Genomic DNA, 16,681 nt, shown 5'->3' with positions numbered 1-16,681 from the left:
ACACAAGTACACCTCAAACGCAACTCAATTGACAAATGTCGGGATCCATTATTGCGGACAGCAGAGCTGATCTCGCAAAGAGAAGTTTTTCAAACAAAAGCACAGTACAAATAAATGTATGGGATGACGCGAAAAACTCAAAGGCGCTGGATACTTTATACAGCTCATTTCCATGATTCCGTTCCGAAGAGAATAAAGGGAGAAAAAAGGTGGCAAAAATGGACTTCAAATAAAAGGAGCGATCGCGCTCTACGCAGACGCCGAAGCAGATGATGCAGCAACAAAGCCTGCCGGGAGACCAGCACCGGTGTAACCGGTGGTGGTGTCGTTGTTGTTGGTGTCAAGCGGCTGCAAGAGTGACATTGGGAAGTCACTGAAGTTCTTCAGGATGTCCTGGTTACGGGCAACAAGCGGCGCGATGAGAAGGACAAGGAACAAGACAAGCATGGCGAAGTAGAGGATGGCAAAGCGAATGACACGTCTCTTGCGCAGTTTGGACTGCTTCAGCGAGTAGATGGGAGGGCGGATTTGACGGCTGATGACGAGTTAGCATTGACCTCCCATTGATAAAAGAAAGGGTTGAGTGGTGGAGCTTACCTTGGTCGAAGCCAGAACAGAATGACCGAATGGAACTTGTCCACGTAAGGAATGCAAAGAGCGGGCAGCATAACGAACAAAATGAGGTGCCCCAAAACGAAGTCGGCGGAGAAGTACCCGAGCTCGGTGATCTTACAAAGGAACTCACGGCCCGGTTGAGAAAGCGAATGCCAACCCATGCTGTACCACTTGCCAGTCCACCAGGCGATGTTCGACTGGTCGTGCTTGAATTCACGAGTCAAGGCAAGCGAGATAATAAGCTTGTAGACGAAACGCTGAATCGCAACCATGGCAATCATTCCGAGGACGCAACGGGGCCAAGACCAGGACTCGAGGAAGAACATCACTTCAAAGATGGCAAGGAGGACAATGACGGCGATGGCGTGGGCAATGGCGGCGAGAACAGCACCAAACTTCTTGCAGCACATGCTGAGGATGGGGCCCATACAGCATGCCATGCCGAAGAAGGCACCGGAAACACCAGCGTTGATACCGATGGGGCCGAAGGCCACAATAGCAATCCGAATGATGGCATTGGACGCCTTGCTGTTATCGTTGGTGATACCAGTTCGGGAGTTGATGTAAAGGTAAGGAACAAGAGTAACACCGACAAACACCAAAGGCGCAATAATCTCACTGAAGAAGATGTTCGTGATGCGGGCCCTGGGGACATCACCAGATCCTTTTTCGGACGGGACACCAAGGAGCTTGCGCTTGTAACCAGTGATGCGGGTACGCGACAGACGGCAGAAACCAATCCAGGACGAGGCGTGCGATCGGGAGTTACCGCGCGAGAGCCAACGCAGGTAGTCACGGTAATCGATGAAGAAGTCATTCCAAGCAAACTGGTGGGGGTTGAACAGGAATGGGGAAATGCACAGGGCGAGCAGAGACACCCAGAACCAAATCAGGGATGCGGTCCAGACAGTGGAGGTCGAGAACAGAAGCATCAGAAGGGACCGAGCACCGGCATAGATCGAGGGACCAGCAAAACGCGAGTACAGCACGCCAAACGGAATACGAGCGGTCGCGAAACCACGACCCGTACCGATGTAGCGAGCACCACCAAACGAAAGGTTCTGGTGCACAGCGTTGGCGTAAATCTGGCACACAAACACCTCAAACATGAAGGAGAAAGATCCGAAGTGCTTGGCCAGACGGGTAGCCATGCGCCACACACCTCTCTCAGTAAGCTCCTGGACAGCCAGGGGCACGAACGAGATGAAGAACACAATGAAAATCGAGATGACGCAACGATTCACCCAGTCAACGATCGGGACGAGGTTGGCACAGCCGGTAGGGCGCAGAGGATCAGTGATGGGGAGATCAGAGTTGTAATGGCAGGTAATTGTCTCATGCTTCAGAGCACCCAAGTTGATGAGCACAATCATGAACATTTGCACGGAGAGCATAATGAACATATTGTTGATATGGAAACCAGGGTGAGCATAGTAGAAGGACAGGAAGCGGTCGAGAGGAAGTTGAGTGCCAAGATAATAGTACTCTCTGGACAACATCTGTTCACCCATACCAGTTCCAATCTTGGTAGTGAAGTTCAGAATGGAACCAAAACCAAGATCACGACCCTTACCGCACTGGAAGTACTCGCAATGCTTAATACGTCCACCACGGCAGATGGCATTCATACCAGCGTAGATATCTTCGTTCAGGTGGAGACCTTTCTGGGCCTTGGAAATACCACCTCTGGTTGTCATGAAGATACCATTGAGGAAATCCGGGTGACCATAGTGCAGCTTTCCACCAATCTGGGCAAGCGTACGAGCAAACAGAGTACCGAACGTCTGTTCCTTACCGGCGGCAACGTCACCGAGCACACCGACGTTCTCGGAGAAAATGTATTCACGAGCACCGAGAATGGCAACGGGAGTGGTGTTAGCGGAGGGGATACCAGGGGTGTAGGGAGAGACGTTATCAGTAGTCAGTTCCTCGAACTCAGCAAGAACGCTACGGATCTTCAAACATTCTTCCAGGTAATTGTCCTGGTTGGCATCAATGACCTGAATGTATTCACCGCGGTAGAAGATGATAGCGTGATTCTGGTTGTCAGACTTGCCGTCACCCAGGATAGGGTTACCAGACAGCTGAATCCGGAACTTGGGCTTCCGCATTCCATTGTCGAGAAGCTCACAGTGTCCATCGATCAAGGAGGAGTAGAGGCGGGGCTCCTCACCCTCGTTGACCGGCGGCTCTTCGTCCAGATAGGCAATCTGAAGATCAGGGTAGGCACGTAGGAGGAACTCGGTGTTCTCGCGCTCTTCCTTGTTGAACTTGGCATAACGTTGCATCGACACACAGATCTTGAACTTGCGGCGCGCCATTCTTTCCAGTTCGCGCTCCAGCTTCTCCGAGTTACCACCGAACATCTGGACAACCTCGGGGTTCTCGACACGGTACAGGAGCTTGATAGCGCGGCTGTAGTTCATGAAACCGGAGATGGTACGGTACAGAGTCTGAGAGCGCAGGGAAGACCAGATACGCGTACGGAGGGTGTACTCGGGAGCGGCAGACTTGAAACCAATGCAGTAGAATGGAAGATCATCAATCTTGCTCTTGGCGACGTCCTTCTCACTCTTCTCGTATTCACCGTTGAACTGGGAGGTTTCGTCCGCCAGAATCTTGGTGTCCTTGACGAAGCAATCCCACTCGTGGGGGTGAAGCTGCTTGAGGTACTCCAGCAGGGTGACACGAGAGTAGGGTTCATCTTCACGGATAATTTCACGGAGGGAGAGCAGGATCTTTTCGCTGTAGTGGGGCACCAGCACAGTGAAGGTCGGCATGTTGTCGACAGGCAGAGGTTCAGGCATTGGAGTGGAGAGCGACTGAGCGAAGAAGGAGATACGACGCTCGGCCTCGCTGCCAGGAGGGAAGAATTCGGTCTTGAACGACTGGTCTTCCTGAGAGACGAAGAACGTAGGGGCACGCAGGGTACGCTTTCCTTCCTGCTCGGATGGGACCTGGTGATAGAGGAGCTTCTGCACATGGTCGATTGCAAGAAGATGCTCACGGTACATGGAGATGATGACGGCGTTCCAGACCTGGGAGATCAGGACCTTGGGCTTGTACTTGATCTCCATGTCGGTCGTGGCGAGGACCTTGGAGTAGATACGCTTGGGGAGTCGGGAGAAGATGTTTCTCCATGGCGACCAGATGGACACACCAAGGTAGAAAGATCTTGCGACCGAGAAGACCGTGTTACAGATAATGTACCACAGATAACTATCGAGGAAGAACAGCGTCAAGTCCATGAAGAACATGAGACCCAGGAGGATCTGGGGATGGGCGTGACACAACTTGTTGGGGATGTAGGTCACACCGGCACATTGTTTGATCTTCATGGGCGACAGAATCCGGATGGGGTCCTTGAACGACAGAGTCAGGAAGAAATAAGACTCCGCCAGCTTGGCACCAAAGACACAGACCCAGAGACCATAGGACATCCACATATCATTACCCACCAAGCGTGGGAAACTGGCGGTAAACGTCTGACTGGCAACGTACTGACGACCATGCTTCTTCAGGTAGCTGCCAAACAGACCACCAAGGGGCATGACAGCGAAGAAGAAGAAGGTTGCGAGGGCGAGGAAGAAATGGACGATACCAACAATAAGAGGGATTGTCTCGCTCATACCGCTGGAAAATCCAAAGACGAAGACACCAGGAGCCAAGTTGATGATGAAGACACCGAGAAGGAACATCAGACGTTTGGTCAGATGCTGCGCACCGGCCCAACGTCTCGGGACGTACAGCCATTCCGCGAAAGTAGCCATGATCTGAATGAAGGCGACGAGAGCACCACCAAACCCAACAGAAGACCAGTAGTAGGATCCAGGGGGCTTGTTGTTCACCTGCTGTTTATAACCCTTCGTGTACAGAGTGGGAGCGTTGTAGGCCGTGAAGAACCAGAAGGCACCCAAGTGGATGACCCAGATACGGTTGAAGTTGGTGATCATGTGGAACCAGGAGCGTGTCTCCTTGTAGGTCTTGAAGAACGCCTTCTTCCAGACCACATCCTTCAACTTGGTCCATCTCTCTGGGGCCGGGATGTCAACGAGACGGGTCTTATCCTCGAATTGAATCCGCTCGATGCCCTCGGGGTACCAGAACAGCTGGTTCATGTCATCGTAACCGATGATCTTGTTGTGATCACGCTCGCGGCGGACGTACTTGCCGTCCATGATTTCGTAACCTTGATCACGACAAAATTGGTAAAGCGGGGTGATGACCTCGTTGAGGTAGGTGAACTCCTCGACGGGCTCGACCCGGTTCTGGCACTCGGGGGAGTTGTAGTAGTCATCGGCGCACTTGAAAATGAAGCAGAGACACTCGGGGAGGAAGCGGACCTGGTTGGCTTCACCCCAGCACAGCAGATAGAGGGCGACCTGGCGCACTCGGTCGTGCTGCGACATGCGGTTCATGCGGGTCTTCCACCGGTATTCCGCCGCCTCGAGACTGTTGTCGCCTTCCAGAGCCTCCAAGGTCTCTTCCTCATTTTCGGGGTTCTCCTGGGCACGCTTCTGGGCGGCCTTCCGGGCCTTCCTGGTCTTCCGATCGGCCTTTCCGAGCTTCATGTTGGCGAAGCCGACAGCATCATCAAGATCCAGGTGGGCAGCGAAGTACCAGCGGCGGTAGTTTGCGTTGTCTCCGCCGATGTAATCCGCATGCAGGGACAACAGGGCTTGGTTGGGGGTCATGCGGGAGGCACGAGAGTCCAGCTGGGTGAGGAGGTGGTCGTACATGTTCCGCATGCTGTCCCGCTGAAAACCGAACTTGTTGACCAGGTCGAGGAAGATGTCTTCGATCTCCTCCTTGGAGACGGGGACCTGTCCGTCGGAGGGCCAGGCGGGGTACGGTTCACGGGATCGCTGGCCAGCAGGGAGGGCGTTGCCGTAGTCCATGCCGTACACGGGGGTGGAGGCACCAGACGATCTGTTGGCACCGTAGGAAATCTGGGAGGAGGGCGGACGGTAGCCGTATCCGCGACCATATTGGCTATCGGCGTAGCTGTTGTAGCGTTCATCACCGCGGCCGTAGTAGTCCATGTCGGCCGCACGAGCGGTTTCGGATCTCATGGTGAAATCGCTGAAGGTCTCCGAGTCCTCCTCAGAATCGCCACGACGTCTTCTACCGTACCCTTGGGCGGCCTGGTCGTAGTACTGGTCACCGTAGTAATCATCATGGTGGCCAGCATCGTAGTAACCGGCATCACCATGGTACGCGCCACCGTCGTAGTAGCCACTGTCAGGGGGTTAGAGGCGATACACCTTGAGCGAGAAGAGGAGGACGTACGCTCTATCATAATAACTGTCGCCATAATCGTGAGTGTCATAATAGGCCTGACCATGGTCATCCTGGTAGTAGGAATCTCCATGGCCGTGATGGCCGTAGCCATCATCATAATGGCCTTGTGGATAACCGGACATGCTGGATAGCCACTATACGCGAAGAATCGAGCTTCTGTTCGGACATTGTCAGTGCTTGCCGGAGGGTCAACCGATGGAAGGGATGGACGCTTACCTCAACAGTGACCCATTAAAAATTAATTCAGTGTTCCTGACTCGTAGCTAACGCATTCAGGCGGGGGGTGACCGAGGAAGAATTAAGCCGACGCGTCGTTGGCGTTGTAGATAGAGATCAGTTCCAGACTGTCCAACGGTGGAAGAACCGAACTCTCAAGGAACTTTTTTCCAGTCGATCGATCTCTCCTTTTTTTTTCTTCTTTCCCTCCTTTCTAACCAGATTTGTTTTGATTGAAGCGAACGGAGATCGAGGAAACAGAAATGAGAAGATGGGAAGAACGCAGACGCAGGAGAGGAAAAAGGGGAGGTCGAAGAAGACGCAGGCTAATGCAGGATTCACGTTGGGAGGATCCTGTTCCTGGCCACGACACGCACTCCGAGAGGAAACGAAGGTGGAAAGAAGTCGAGGGTGAAAGAGCGAACGAGGAACAAGCCAAGAAGAAGCAGCCAACAACGAAAGGAAAGAGGGGAGGTGGAAGATAGAAGGATGTAGGGAGGAAGAAGGAGGAGGAGGAGAAGAGAGAGCGAGCGAGAGAGTGAGAGTGAGAGAGATTGGACTGGACTGGACTGGACTGGACTGATGGACTGGGTGGCTGAAAAAGGAAGGGATTGACCAACAGCCAAAAACCCGGTTAGTTCAGTTATTTTGGGATCTCCAGCTAATTTTCTCGTCCAACGTGTGAGATTACACATTACCCCGGAGGGAAGGTACCTACTAGTACTCAGGTAAGAAACTTGGAAGGTATCTCCACGTACCGTACCGTACCGTGCGTATCCACGCGTATCCATACGTTGCGCTTACCGCACCCGGTATCCAACCGCCCTCGCAGATTGGCTGCTGGCCTCCACCGGCTGTCTGGCATCGAAATTACGTACCCCGAGTACGTAAGGTACGTTTGCATTCTCAGATGGAACTGATACCTACGTAGGTACCTTATACTCCCTTAGCATCTATCAGTATAAAAAATCCTAGATCGTAATAATATCGGTACGCTCCTAATAACTACCATAAGTCTCCAAATGCGTATGTACTCTCGTCTCGACCATACCTAAGGTCCATGTGGATAACCCCTGAAACCAGACCCACGTATCCAACTCGCCAACAACACTCAACTGATACCGCGAATTACCGGTTCTCCCCCCGTATGCCAGTGTTCCCGTCTGGTATGCAGGGATAGATATTTCCATAACTTTGTTTAGGCATGATCTGATTGCCTGGTCACCCCCCAACCACTGGGATTCCCCGGTGGCAAGTTCCTGAATGCGGTCGCCATGCAGTGGCTGGAGATTGTTTACTGTGGTTGCCATCCGCGTAGCCAGTGAGGTATCCGCCCTCCAACATCCGTGGTTGAACCTCGTTCCTGAACCAGTAACTCGGCGATTGTCCAGCGTATGGCCGGAGAACTGCTGGTTGAATCTCCTTTCCTAATCCGATCTCGCGTCAGTGGACCTCATTTGCCACTCGTATGCATGCCATGTAGAAGCTTCATCGCTCAGAGTAATCATGACGTGAACCATCCTGTGCACTCGACTCGACAGAGTATAGCAAAACGACGTCAGCTTCATGGCGCATCCATTCACATAGTCTTCTTGGGCGTACGCCCGACACAGGACTTCATAAAGTACACCCGGTGCAGTCCACCATCGACCACCATGTTTTCTATCCGCAATCAGAAACGCGGATCTTCGCCGAAGTCTATTGACATTTACGTGGCGATTAACTTTCTTCTGTGCGGCTGAACGGCGTTTTCGTCTTGTGGCTCACGACTGCGAAGTGGATATCTCGACGGCGAAGCATTGGAGTTCTGATGGATCATGCTATCGAACCCTTACGTGGATTGCATCCAGACTGGGTGAAGGCCACGTTGACCGCACCTCTATGCAACGAGATCGATCTCCAGATATATGCGGTACGGCGTATAACCTGCGTACATGTATCTCGTACACCATCAACCCCAATACAACGTCGTGGGTAACACAGTGTCCAAAGTCCACTTGATTCGGAGGGCAGGTTATTGAACACCCACAACGCCCTTGTCCATTTGTTCCTCGACCTGCCGATTAATTTCCACGCTGGTCATGATTGCATGGCGGAACCCCACCGCCGACGAATGTCCAGCACTGATGAAGTGGTTTGCTAAACTTTCTTTTTTTAAATTCTGAACCCGTCTTTGGGTTGGAGGATCGACACCAATGGACTTGGTTGTGTGTGTGTCTGTGTGTGTGAATGGGTTGCTTTTGTTGGAACCCTAACGCCTCGTCGCCTATCAAGAACCATGCGGATGAAGATCGTTCTGGTCCTTATTCGACCGGGAAAAGATATCGAAGCGGTCATTACGGTATTATGGCTCCATCCGTAATCACTTCATCGACTCCACTGATGATTCCACTTCCCACACCATCCAGCCCGACTCCGGGTGATGGAAAGGCCGGGGGGAGAGAAGATGATCAGGCCCAACTCCCTCCTCGGATGCCCCTGACAGGCACCGATCGAACGAACCCGACGCCTGTCTGGAGTCATGGACGGGACGTTGACAGCATGGTAATATTGACTTCTGTAACCCCGGTAAATTAAGCTATCCGTTTCCAAAAATATAATATCGGTCTCCGATCGAAGCCATCCGTGGAACCGCCCACGCCGTTCCAGGGCTACCCGCCTGGCTTCTTTTTCCTATCGTGTTGGGTGCCATTTTCAGACCGACTAGCCAGCTGGAGTCATTGAAGCATACGCAGTCCGCAGGACAGCGTGGATGTGCATGCTTTAGAATAGACATTATCAACGACGTCCTGCATATAACCCAACCAGTTCCTACACACTCCGTCAGCTAATCCTGCGTATACTGCCTACACATAGGACATGGGCAGGTTACCGATCAAATTCGCTTTCATCAACCCTACGGCGTATTCCAGAAGAATTGATCCTGTTCTCTTCATTCATTCTGCATCGGCTGGTTAGTGGGCTTGGGGACACTAGTTCCTTATCCATTAATAATGTGAACCGTAGGGCCAATGAGAATCCCGACCGGGCGGTGGCGAAACCAGCGAAGACGTGGATGAAATGATAGGGAGTCTCTAGCAGTTTCAGATGGCTGTATCCTTGCATGTGTCCCTGTCCATAATATTACTCTCATACTAGCATACTAGTATTAATACACCAGTCTTTTCATACGGCTCGTACTCGTCTAGCCTCGACATAAATCGCCCTGGGGCTCTTCTATCACTTCTGCCATACTGCAGATGCATAGACTCATGACGGAGTAAGCAACGATCGTCCACCAGAGTCTGGTTCTCCCATCCCTCTGCCACTCATGCTCTCTGCTCAATTTCAGACCCTTGGCACTCCGCTCTAACACTACTCCGGAGTTCGCTTCGTCGAATGATGCCCCAGAACCTGAATCAAGATCGGCATTTTCCTTCCAACCTTTCTTGGCTGGAGGGTCTTTGCCCGCTCATCGACTGAAGGCGGATGGTTGCCTGTGAATTGAACACCCAACCTGCTGAATGCAGTCAAACTGGAGACAAGGATACATCGTCTGTGCTCTTCTAGATACTAGACACAGATACTGGAACAGAGATTGCAGCACCTGAATAATCCTTGTCAGTGCTGGACTATCCATCACGATGTCTCCCCGATGACGCTCGGCACTTCATCAACGGCCCAAATCACGACCTCCTGCAACGGAGTCGCGGCGTGAGAAGCTTCATCATGGGCGGTTCTCGAGGGAAAATCCCGGAGATCAAAAGTTCCAGCAATGGAATAAGTCTCGGGCAGCCTCCCTTGGCCTCTCTATTTATACTCCCACCAAACGGTCAAGCTTGTCTTGGGACTCCTTGTCCTCCCCTGATCGATCCCAGGTGGACCGGGATTGCGTGTTTCTGAGCCCTGTGATATCAACGCGGTCTTGTCGTGGGCAATTGTCAGATTCGAACGAGCAAATAACAACCGCCAAGAGGCGGAGCGTCTGCACATCCCCTGGATCAGCATCTGATCCTGTCGTTAGAAGGAGGCAACAGTGGATATTCGTGGAGGTCCATTCCGCCTGGTGCGTTCTTGGCTTCAACAGGGCGGGCGGTTGTAGCCTACGACCCTGAGTTCCCTGGACCCCGGCCTGTCATAGAAGAATCCGATACTGTCCTCTCGTGCGGACGGTTGGCCTGCTTCTTTCCTCATTCCACCATACCCGCCGTCACTCGTTCAACGGCTTCTTCTCTACACTCCTTTGTATTAGCATTACTCTAGTCATCTACGGCTTCTTCGTCTCTCCTTGATTCCTCTTCCTGAAGACGTAGTCAGCCTGGCTGGTTCCCGGTGTCTCCAATCGTTATTATCCTTCCTACCCCCCCAACCATGAAGCTTTCGAGCATTGCCGCTGGCATCACGCTCTTCGCCAGCAGCGTCCTCGCTGCTGAGCTGGACCCGATCATCATCAAGGTATGAGGGCGGCCCGGTCGACGAGCCCTCGCGTTCTATATCTGACCCCAACCGTCCAGGGTTCCAAATTCTTCTACAAGAGCAACGAGACGCAATTGTACGTGGCCTGGAGAAATACCCCACCGTCATGACCGTCACGAACCATACTGACCCGTCCCAGTTTCATGCGTGGTGTTGCCTATCAACGTATGAGCGTCCCGGTCCCCTGCCAGCCAGCGCTCTGCGAGCACCCCAGCTAACCTCAGCAGAGGAATACTCCGGCCCCAAGTCCTCCAGCAACAGCTTCAAGGACCCTCTTGCGGACGCTGAGGCCTGCAAGCGCGATGTCCCCTACCTCCAGAAGCTGAACATGAACACCATCCGGGTGTACGCCATCAACCCGGAGGCGGACCACTCGACCTGCATGAACCTCCTCACGGACGCGGGCATCTACGTCGTCGCCGACCTGTCCTCCCCCGGCGAGTCGATCATCCGTAACGACCCCAAGTGGGACGCCGACCTGTACAAGCGGTACGTGAGCGTGGTCGACGAGATGGCCAAGTACACCAACACGATCGGGTTCTTCGCCGGCAACGAGGTCTCCAACCAGAAGTCGAACACCGACGCTAGCGCGTTCGTCAAGGCCGCCGTCCGCGACATGAAGCAGTACATCAAGGCCAAGAACTACCGCCCGATGGGCGTCGGATACGCCACCAACGACGACTCCGACATCCGCGAGAACATGGCCAACTTCTTCAACTGCAACGACAAGGACGAGAGCATCGACTTCTGGGGCTACAACGTCTACTCCTGGTGCGGCGACTCCAACTACCAGAAGTCCGGCTACGCCAGCCGCACCGAGGAATTCCGCGACTACTCCGTGCCGGTGTTCTTCGCCGAGTACGGTTGCAACGCCGTCGAACCCCGGAAGTTCACCGAGGTCGAGGCGCTGTACGGCGACAAGATGGCCGAGGTGTGGTCCGGCGGGATCGTCTACATGTATTTCCAGGAAGCCAACAACTACGGTGCGTCCATCCCTCCCCACCACTTGTCCCCTCGCCCTGTCTAACCCCGGCCGTCCTCCCCCACAGGACTGGTGTCCGTCGACGGTGACCAGGTCAAGACCCGCGAGGACTACAGCTACCTGTCGAAGCAGCTGGCCAAGGCGACCCCGACGGGTGTGAAGAAGAGCGAGTACAAGCCGACGAGCAGCGCGCTCGCGACCTGCCCGAAGGTCAACGGCAACTGGCAGGCGGAGTCGAAGCCGCTCCCGCCGTCGCCCAACCAGGACCTGTGCACGTGCATGGAGCAGAGCCTGTCCTGCAAGCTGAAGGATAACGTGGGCGGCAAGCAGCTGGACAAGCTGTTCGGCACCGTGTGCGGGTACGGCGTGTGCGCGGGCATCGAGACCAACGCCACCACCGGCGAGTACGGCGCGTACAGCGTGTGCAGCCCCGAGCAGCAGCTGTCCTTCGCCATGGACCTGTACTACCAGCAGCAGAGCAAGAAGGGTAACGGCCAGAATGCCTGCGACTTCAACGGCGCCGCCTCCAAGCAGTCCTCCTCCGACAGCTCCGACGGCACCTGCTCGTCGCTCCTCAAGCAGGCTGGCACCTCTGGCACCGGCACCGTCCAGGCCTCGCCCACTGCTGCAGAGGGCTCTGTCGCCAGTGCCTCCGCCTCGGGCTCGGAGGGCGCTGCGCCCATGGTTGTCCCGGGTAGCATGAACGTCGGCCATGTCCAGCTGGGTGCGTATGTCTTTACCGCCGTTGTTGCTGGCGCAAGCATGATCCTTTTGTAATTATGGGTTTCCGATGAGCTGTGCATGTTCGTTCATGTGCATCGGGTTCCCCGTACTTCTAACTTTCTTGTACGAGGTATCTGATAGATACTATCTGTTAATATAGTTCCATGTTCATTCGTATTGTCTGATGTTCACGCAGGTGAGATAGATAGAATAGAATATGGATGACGGTTATTTAGACAGAACCATTTCTTCTGCTCTGTTTTGCGCGGTTGGAGTATCCTACCTACATGCATGTCCGTATATATATGTGGGTCGAAGAACGACCTGGCTGCATAAATGGGATTATACGAAGCAGCCAAAGGATACCAAAATGTAACAATTATTCCAAGACAAGTATCTAATAGGATTATCGGTTTAATAGTGCAGTAGCGGGCGTTTGAGCGCCGAATATGTATGTGATCTCACCGAAGTATACTAAAGACTCCTCTTCTATAGCTCTGGTTGATGAGACTTATAACAAGTAGAGGTGGCCTAGTGGGTAACATCTCATCTATCGATCCCCCAACTATCAACTAACTCGACTGTAGTATGAGTCTCGCCTAGGGCGCCCCTTAGCTATATATCCGCGAGAGGTTCCGCGTCGGGCCTGTCATGTTACGTTCTCTTTTTATTCTTGTGTTAATATGTCGAATATATATATATCTATATATATTTAATACGAAAATAAATATCTATTCCTATTCTACCCTATTGCACTACTCGGAGTAGAAACATAGTGTACTCAATCCTGAGGTGGCTGCCGTTGCCGTGCCAACGCTGTCGATCCGTCATGTCAACATCTCTCCCTCAAAGAACTCGCATCTTCCACCCACAGCTCACTCGACCACCACCAACACATAAATCTCCTGCCTGCAGCACCTCACATACACACCAACACACCACACCTACTGCACACAACATTCCCCCCCAAGGCCAGCATGGCCCGTCTCAACCTCGCCAGCCCCGTCAAGGGTGACACCACGCAGAAGAAACCCCGAAACTACAGGAAAATCGGCCTGAAGACGCCCCTCCAGCGACGATTCCGCGATGCCTCTCCAGGCTCCCCCTCCGAAGATAAAGAGGACCGATGGACCGCGGCCGACGACACCCGGTCGACCAGCCGGGCGCCGCGAACGGCCGACATGCTCTCGCAGGTGAAGAGCCGCTCCAAGCGCCTGGGGACGACGACGGCGCGGAAGAAGCAGCCCGCCGGTGGGATTTTCGACATCTTCTCCGACAGCGATGGCGCGAGCGAGCGAGAAGAGCCCCGGCCAACAACCGCAAGAAAGTACGGCGGGGCCAAATCGTCGCGGCCGTCTGACGAGAAGGCCGCGCTCAAGTTGGCCCCAGTCAACTCCATGCTGCTCGCACCCCTGCAGCAGCAGCAGTCGCGGGGCCGTCAGCCCCGCAAGTCCGAGACCTACGACTACAACAAGGAGAATGACCCCGTCGAGCACCAGCAGGACGATGATGAGTACCATTCCTCCATCAGTCGGAACCCCTCCGATGCCTCGTCGCGTCGGTCCCCTGTGAGACGCACCGCGCGGTCGGGTGACGGGGAGGAGGCGAACGACAGCCGTCGCAGCTTGTTCCTCAATTACCGGCAGCCTGCTATCCACCTGGATGATGGGGAAAGCGAGGACAATAGCTTTAATTCCATGGACGATTTCGTTGTCAGCGACAGTGAAGAGCCAAGCTTCCGTGAGACATCTGACGACGACCAGGCGGAAGACGAAGATATCACCATAAAGAAACTCCCTACGCCCAAACCCAAAAAGAGACTGATAAAGGGCAGGAGGCCCAGCCCAGAAGAAGAACTAAAGAGAGCGTTGCAGAATTCCCCACAGAAGGGAAACTTCCTTCTAGAGCCGTCTCTGCCGGCCGAGATCGTCCGGCTGTCGCCAGAGAAATCCAGGCGCTTCTTTCAGGACAGGAACAAGGTCGCCGAAAAGATGAATGACCTGAGCCTGGATGTGGAAAGTGATGATGACGACCCTTCTTCACAGCTGCAGCAAGACCTGTTTGAGTAAGGCATTCACAGTCCCCATTCCCGTATATATACTGACAAACGTCAGAGCGACCACCAGATTTGAGCCTCCCTCGGATGAAGCAGAGCCAGAGCAGGCCACGCTGGAGACACCCCCATCCAGCCCGTCTAGCAACCGACTTTGCTCGTCTACACCCAAGATCCGTATCCCCCCAGCGCTATGCCTTGAAAGCTCGGACGCCTCTTGGAGCCAAGAGACACCTATTGACTGGATTGACCAGCATTCTCCACAGAAGCTCGACAAGTTCCTAGAGGATTTTGCAGAAGACTCGGAAGACGACAAAACCGAGAAGGATCTCATGCCTCGCCGCCGAGTGACGAAGAAGGAGCCCAAGGGGCCCAGCAAGACTGCGCTGAAGAAAGCCGAGGTCGAGCAGCGCAAGGCGGCCCTCGCCCGGCGCAAGTCGTTCGATGGCAAGAAGGCGGCCCTCGCAGAGGACTTCTTCAAGGTCTTGGACGACGCCGTTACCGGCGGCAAGGTCCAGCAGCTGGCGGAGGAAACGGGTGGTGTCCAGATTTCCTGGAGTAAGACGCTTCAGACGACGGCGGGACGCGCCAGCTGGAAGCGCGAAAAACAGGCCCAGCCCGACCAGGCCTCTCGCTTGTCCAGGCACCATGCCACGATCGAGCTGGCGGAGCGGATCATTGACAGCGAGGACCGTTTGCTCAACACCCTGGCCCATGAGTACTGCCACCTGGCGAACTTTATGATCTCCAACATCCACAACAACCCACACGGCGCCAGCTTCAAGAACTGGGGATACAAGTGCAAGGAAGCCCTGAAGAACCACCCAGTCTACGGTGGACGGGTGGAGGTCACCACCAAGCATAGCTACAAGATCGACTACAAGTATGTGTGGTGCTGTGTGGACTGCGGCCAGAACTACGGGCGCCATTCAAAGAGCATCGATACGGCGCGGGCGCGCTGCGGCAAGTGCCAGGGCCTTTTGCAGCAAATCAAGCCCAAGCCGCGGAATGTCTCACCGAGGAAGAAGCAGTCGCCACAGTCTCAGCCTGTCGTAGACGACGTGGTGGAAGTGCTCGGGGCTGTTTCTCTGCAGGGCTGATAGCAGAAGATTCTGATTTGTCTTGTTTGAGAGGGCGTTGGTAGGGCTGGTTTTGCGTACTTAGCGAAGATACATACGGTTGCTATTAATCTGGGGATCATAGTATGACACTGCGATGTACATATGCGTCTTGGCTGAATTGTAAATATGACGATTGTTTGATTTGCTCTGATTGACTATTACTAATGCTATCTAATTGTAAATCTATATAACTACATGTCACTTCGTGTCCGTCACCCATCCATACATTAGAACAACATAACCCAGATGCATCCGCCTGAAACCATCCAACCCAGCCCCAAACACCAAACGTGTAAAGATCAACCGAACAATGACCAGTCCTGCACCTCCAACTCCTTAACCAACCCTGAGATAACCTCCTCCGCCAGCTCCTCCTCAGTTGCCAACGCACGAGGATCTCCCGCCCTCTCAAATTCCTCATGCGGTACGTTCACAAAAACCAACAGATCCGTCTCCTGCGGCTTCAACCGCACCAATAGATAATGGCAGCTCGTCCGCGTCGCCAACGCCCCATCCACACTTGATCCAGCCGTAGCGCCGCCCACCGACGAATCCACCCCGGGTCCTCGTCGCTGTCTCTTCGGCGTCGTCATCATAGCCACCCCGCGGTACGCGGACGGCGCCCCGGCCGCAAATCGCCCCATGGCGACAACCTGCGGGGCGACAACCACTTCCAGCTTGTCGGACTCATCACAGAGATCGTTCAGGTGGTAGAGCGCGGCGGCTTTGTCGAGAGATTCGTCGGATGCCTCTGCAGCGAGCGCCGGTTGAGTTCGTTGTAGAACAGACTTGGCTTCGTCCTCGGTCACGCGCTGGTTGATTTCGAAGATCTGGCTGGAGAGCGTGGTCGGGGAGAGGAAGAGTTCTTGGTGATCAGGGACTTCGCGGAGGGAGCTGGTCCGTTTCGAGTCATAGTTAGTCCATTTGTTTACTTGCTGTGCGTAGTGTTGGGAGTGGGTGCGGACCTGCCGTCGATCCAGCCCTGCGGGATGACGCCTTTGATGGCGCCGCCGTAGAAGGGTTGGTGGGTGAGAGGGGCGCTCATGATGCAAATATTTATTCTTTTCTGTCTTCCCCTTCAAGGATGAGGCTGGGGTAAGAGGTAGAGCGGCCCGTGAGAAGAGAAAATATGTATGAGGGCTGATATGACGTTCTGCCCCGCAGTGACTGCTGATTGGTGGCTTAAGTAAGATCACTAGTGTAAATTTATGCCTG

The 16,681-nt window shown here is 54.0% G+C and overlaps 4 protein-coding genes across 4 annotated transcripts; 2 read left to right on the top strand and 2 right to left on the bottom strand.

The window, feature by feature from the left end:
* Positions 1-433: 433 nt before the first annotated feature.
* Positions 434-6,222, bottom strand: BDV59DRAFT_37701 (1,3-beta-glucan synthase). The gene is made up of 3 exons (XM_073696284.1): positions 6,133-6,222; positions 5,905-6,072; positions 434-5,853 (listed from the first exon to the last, which is right to left on the bottom strand). The coding sequence occupies exons 2-3, from the start codon at positions 6,036-6,038 to the stop codon at positions 594-596; spliced, it is 5,394 nt and encodes a 1,797-aa protein (XP_073547388.1). The 5' UTR covers positions 6,039-6,072; positions 6,133-6,222; the 3' UTR covers positions 434-593.
* Positions 6,223-10,194: 3,972 nt separating this feature from the next.
* Positions 10,195-12,572, top strand: BDV59DRAFT_37608 (glycoside hydrolase family 72 protein). Its single transcript, XM_073696283.1, has 5 exons — positions 10,195-10,566; positions 10,626-10,663; positions 10,727-10,752; positions 10,815-11,570; positions 11,637-12,572. The coding sequence occupies exons 1-5, from the start codon at positions 10,483-10,485 to the stop codon at positions 12,344-12,346; spliced, it is 1,614 nt and encodes a 537-aa protein (XP_073547387.1). The 5' UTR covers positions 10,195-10,482; the 3' UTR covers positions 12,347-12,572.
* A 591-nt stretch (positions 12,573-13,163) lies between these two features.
* BDV59DRAFT_179322 (SprT family zinc-dependent metalloprotease) lies at positions 13,164-15,598 on the top strand. The gene is made up of 2 exons (XM_073689895.1): positions 13,164-14,357; positions 14,407-15,598. The coding sequence occupies exons 1-2, from the start codon at positions 13,270-13,272 to the stop codon at positions 15,443-15,445; spliced, it is 2,127 nt and encodes a 708-aa protein (XP_073547386.1). The 5' UTR covers positions 13,164-13,269; the 3' UTR covers positions 15,446-15,598.
* mog1 (Ran GTPase-binding protein MOG1) lies at positions 15,595-16,599 on the bottom strand. Its single transcript, XM_073689894.1, has 2 exons — positions 16,432-16,599; positions 15,595-16,360 (listed from the first exon to the last, which is right to left on the bottom strand). The coding sequence occupies exons 1-2, from the start codon at positions 16,509-16,511 to the stop codon at positions 15,766-15,768; spliced, it is 675 nt and encodes a 224-aa protein (XP_073547385.1). The 5' UTR covers positions 16,512-16,599; the 3' UTR covers positions 15,595-15,765.
* Between the last annotated feature and the right edge of the window lie 82 nt (positions 16,600-16,681).

The sequence above is a fragment of the Aspergillus ambiguus genome, assembly GCF_047715705.1.
Source record: "Aspergillus ambiguus strain CBS 117.58 unplaced genomic scaffold BDV59scaffold_18, whole genome shotgun sequence".
Lineage (NCBI taxonomy): Eukaryota > Fungi > Ascomycota > Eurotiomycetes > Eurotiales > Aspergillaceae > Aspergillus > Aspergillus ambiguus.
This window is presented reverse-complemented; position numbering and strand designations above follow the sequence as displayed.

Bases quoted from the DNA above. Each gene is read 5' to 3' on its own strand.
- BDV59DRAFT_37701 (XM_073696284.1), bottom strand. From the start codon at position 6,038: ATGTCCGGTTATCCACAAGGCCATTATGATGATGGCTACGGCCATCAC. The intron at 5,854-5,904 runs GTACGTCCTCCT...ACCCCCTGACAG, and splicing joins GACAGTTATTATGATAGAGC to TGGCTACTACGACGGTGGCG.
- BDV59DRAFT_37608 (XM_073696283.1), top strand. From the start codon at position 10,483: ATGAAGCTTTCGAGCATTGCCGCTGGCATCACGCTCTTCGCCAGCAGC. The intron at 10,664-10,726 runs GTACGTGGCCTG...GACCCGTCCCAG, and splicing joins AAGAGCAACGAGACGCAATT to TTTCATGCGTGGTGTTGCCT. The intron at 11,571-11,636 runs GTGCGTCCATCC...CCTCCCCCACAG, and splicing joins CCAGGAAGCCAACAACTACG to GACTGGTGTCCGTCGACGGT.
- BDV59DRAFT_179322 (XM_073689895.1), top strand. From the start codon at position 13,270: ATGGCCCGTCTCAACCTCGCCAGCCCCGTCAAGGGTGACACCACGCAG. The intron at 14,358-14,406 runs GTAAGGCATTCA...GACAAACGTCAG, and splicing joins CTGCAGCAAGACCTGTTTGA to AGCGACCACCAGATTTGAGC.
- mog1 (XM_073689894.1), bottom strand. From the start codon at position 16,511: ATGAGCGCCCCTCTCACCCACCAACCCTTCTACGGCGGCGCCATCAAA. The intron at 16,361-16,431 runs GTCCGCACCCAC...GAAACGGACCAG, and splicing joins CAGGGCTGGATCGACGGCAG to CTCCCTCCGCGAAGTCCCTG.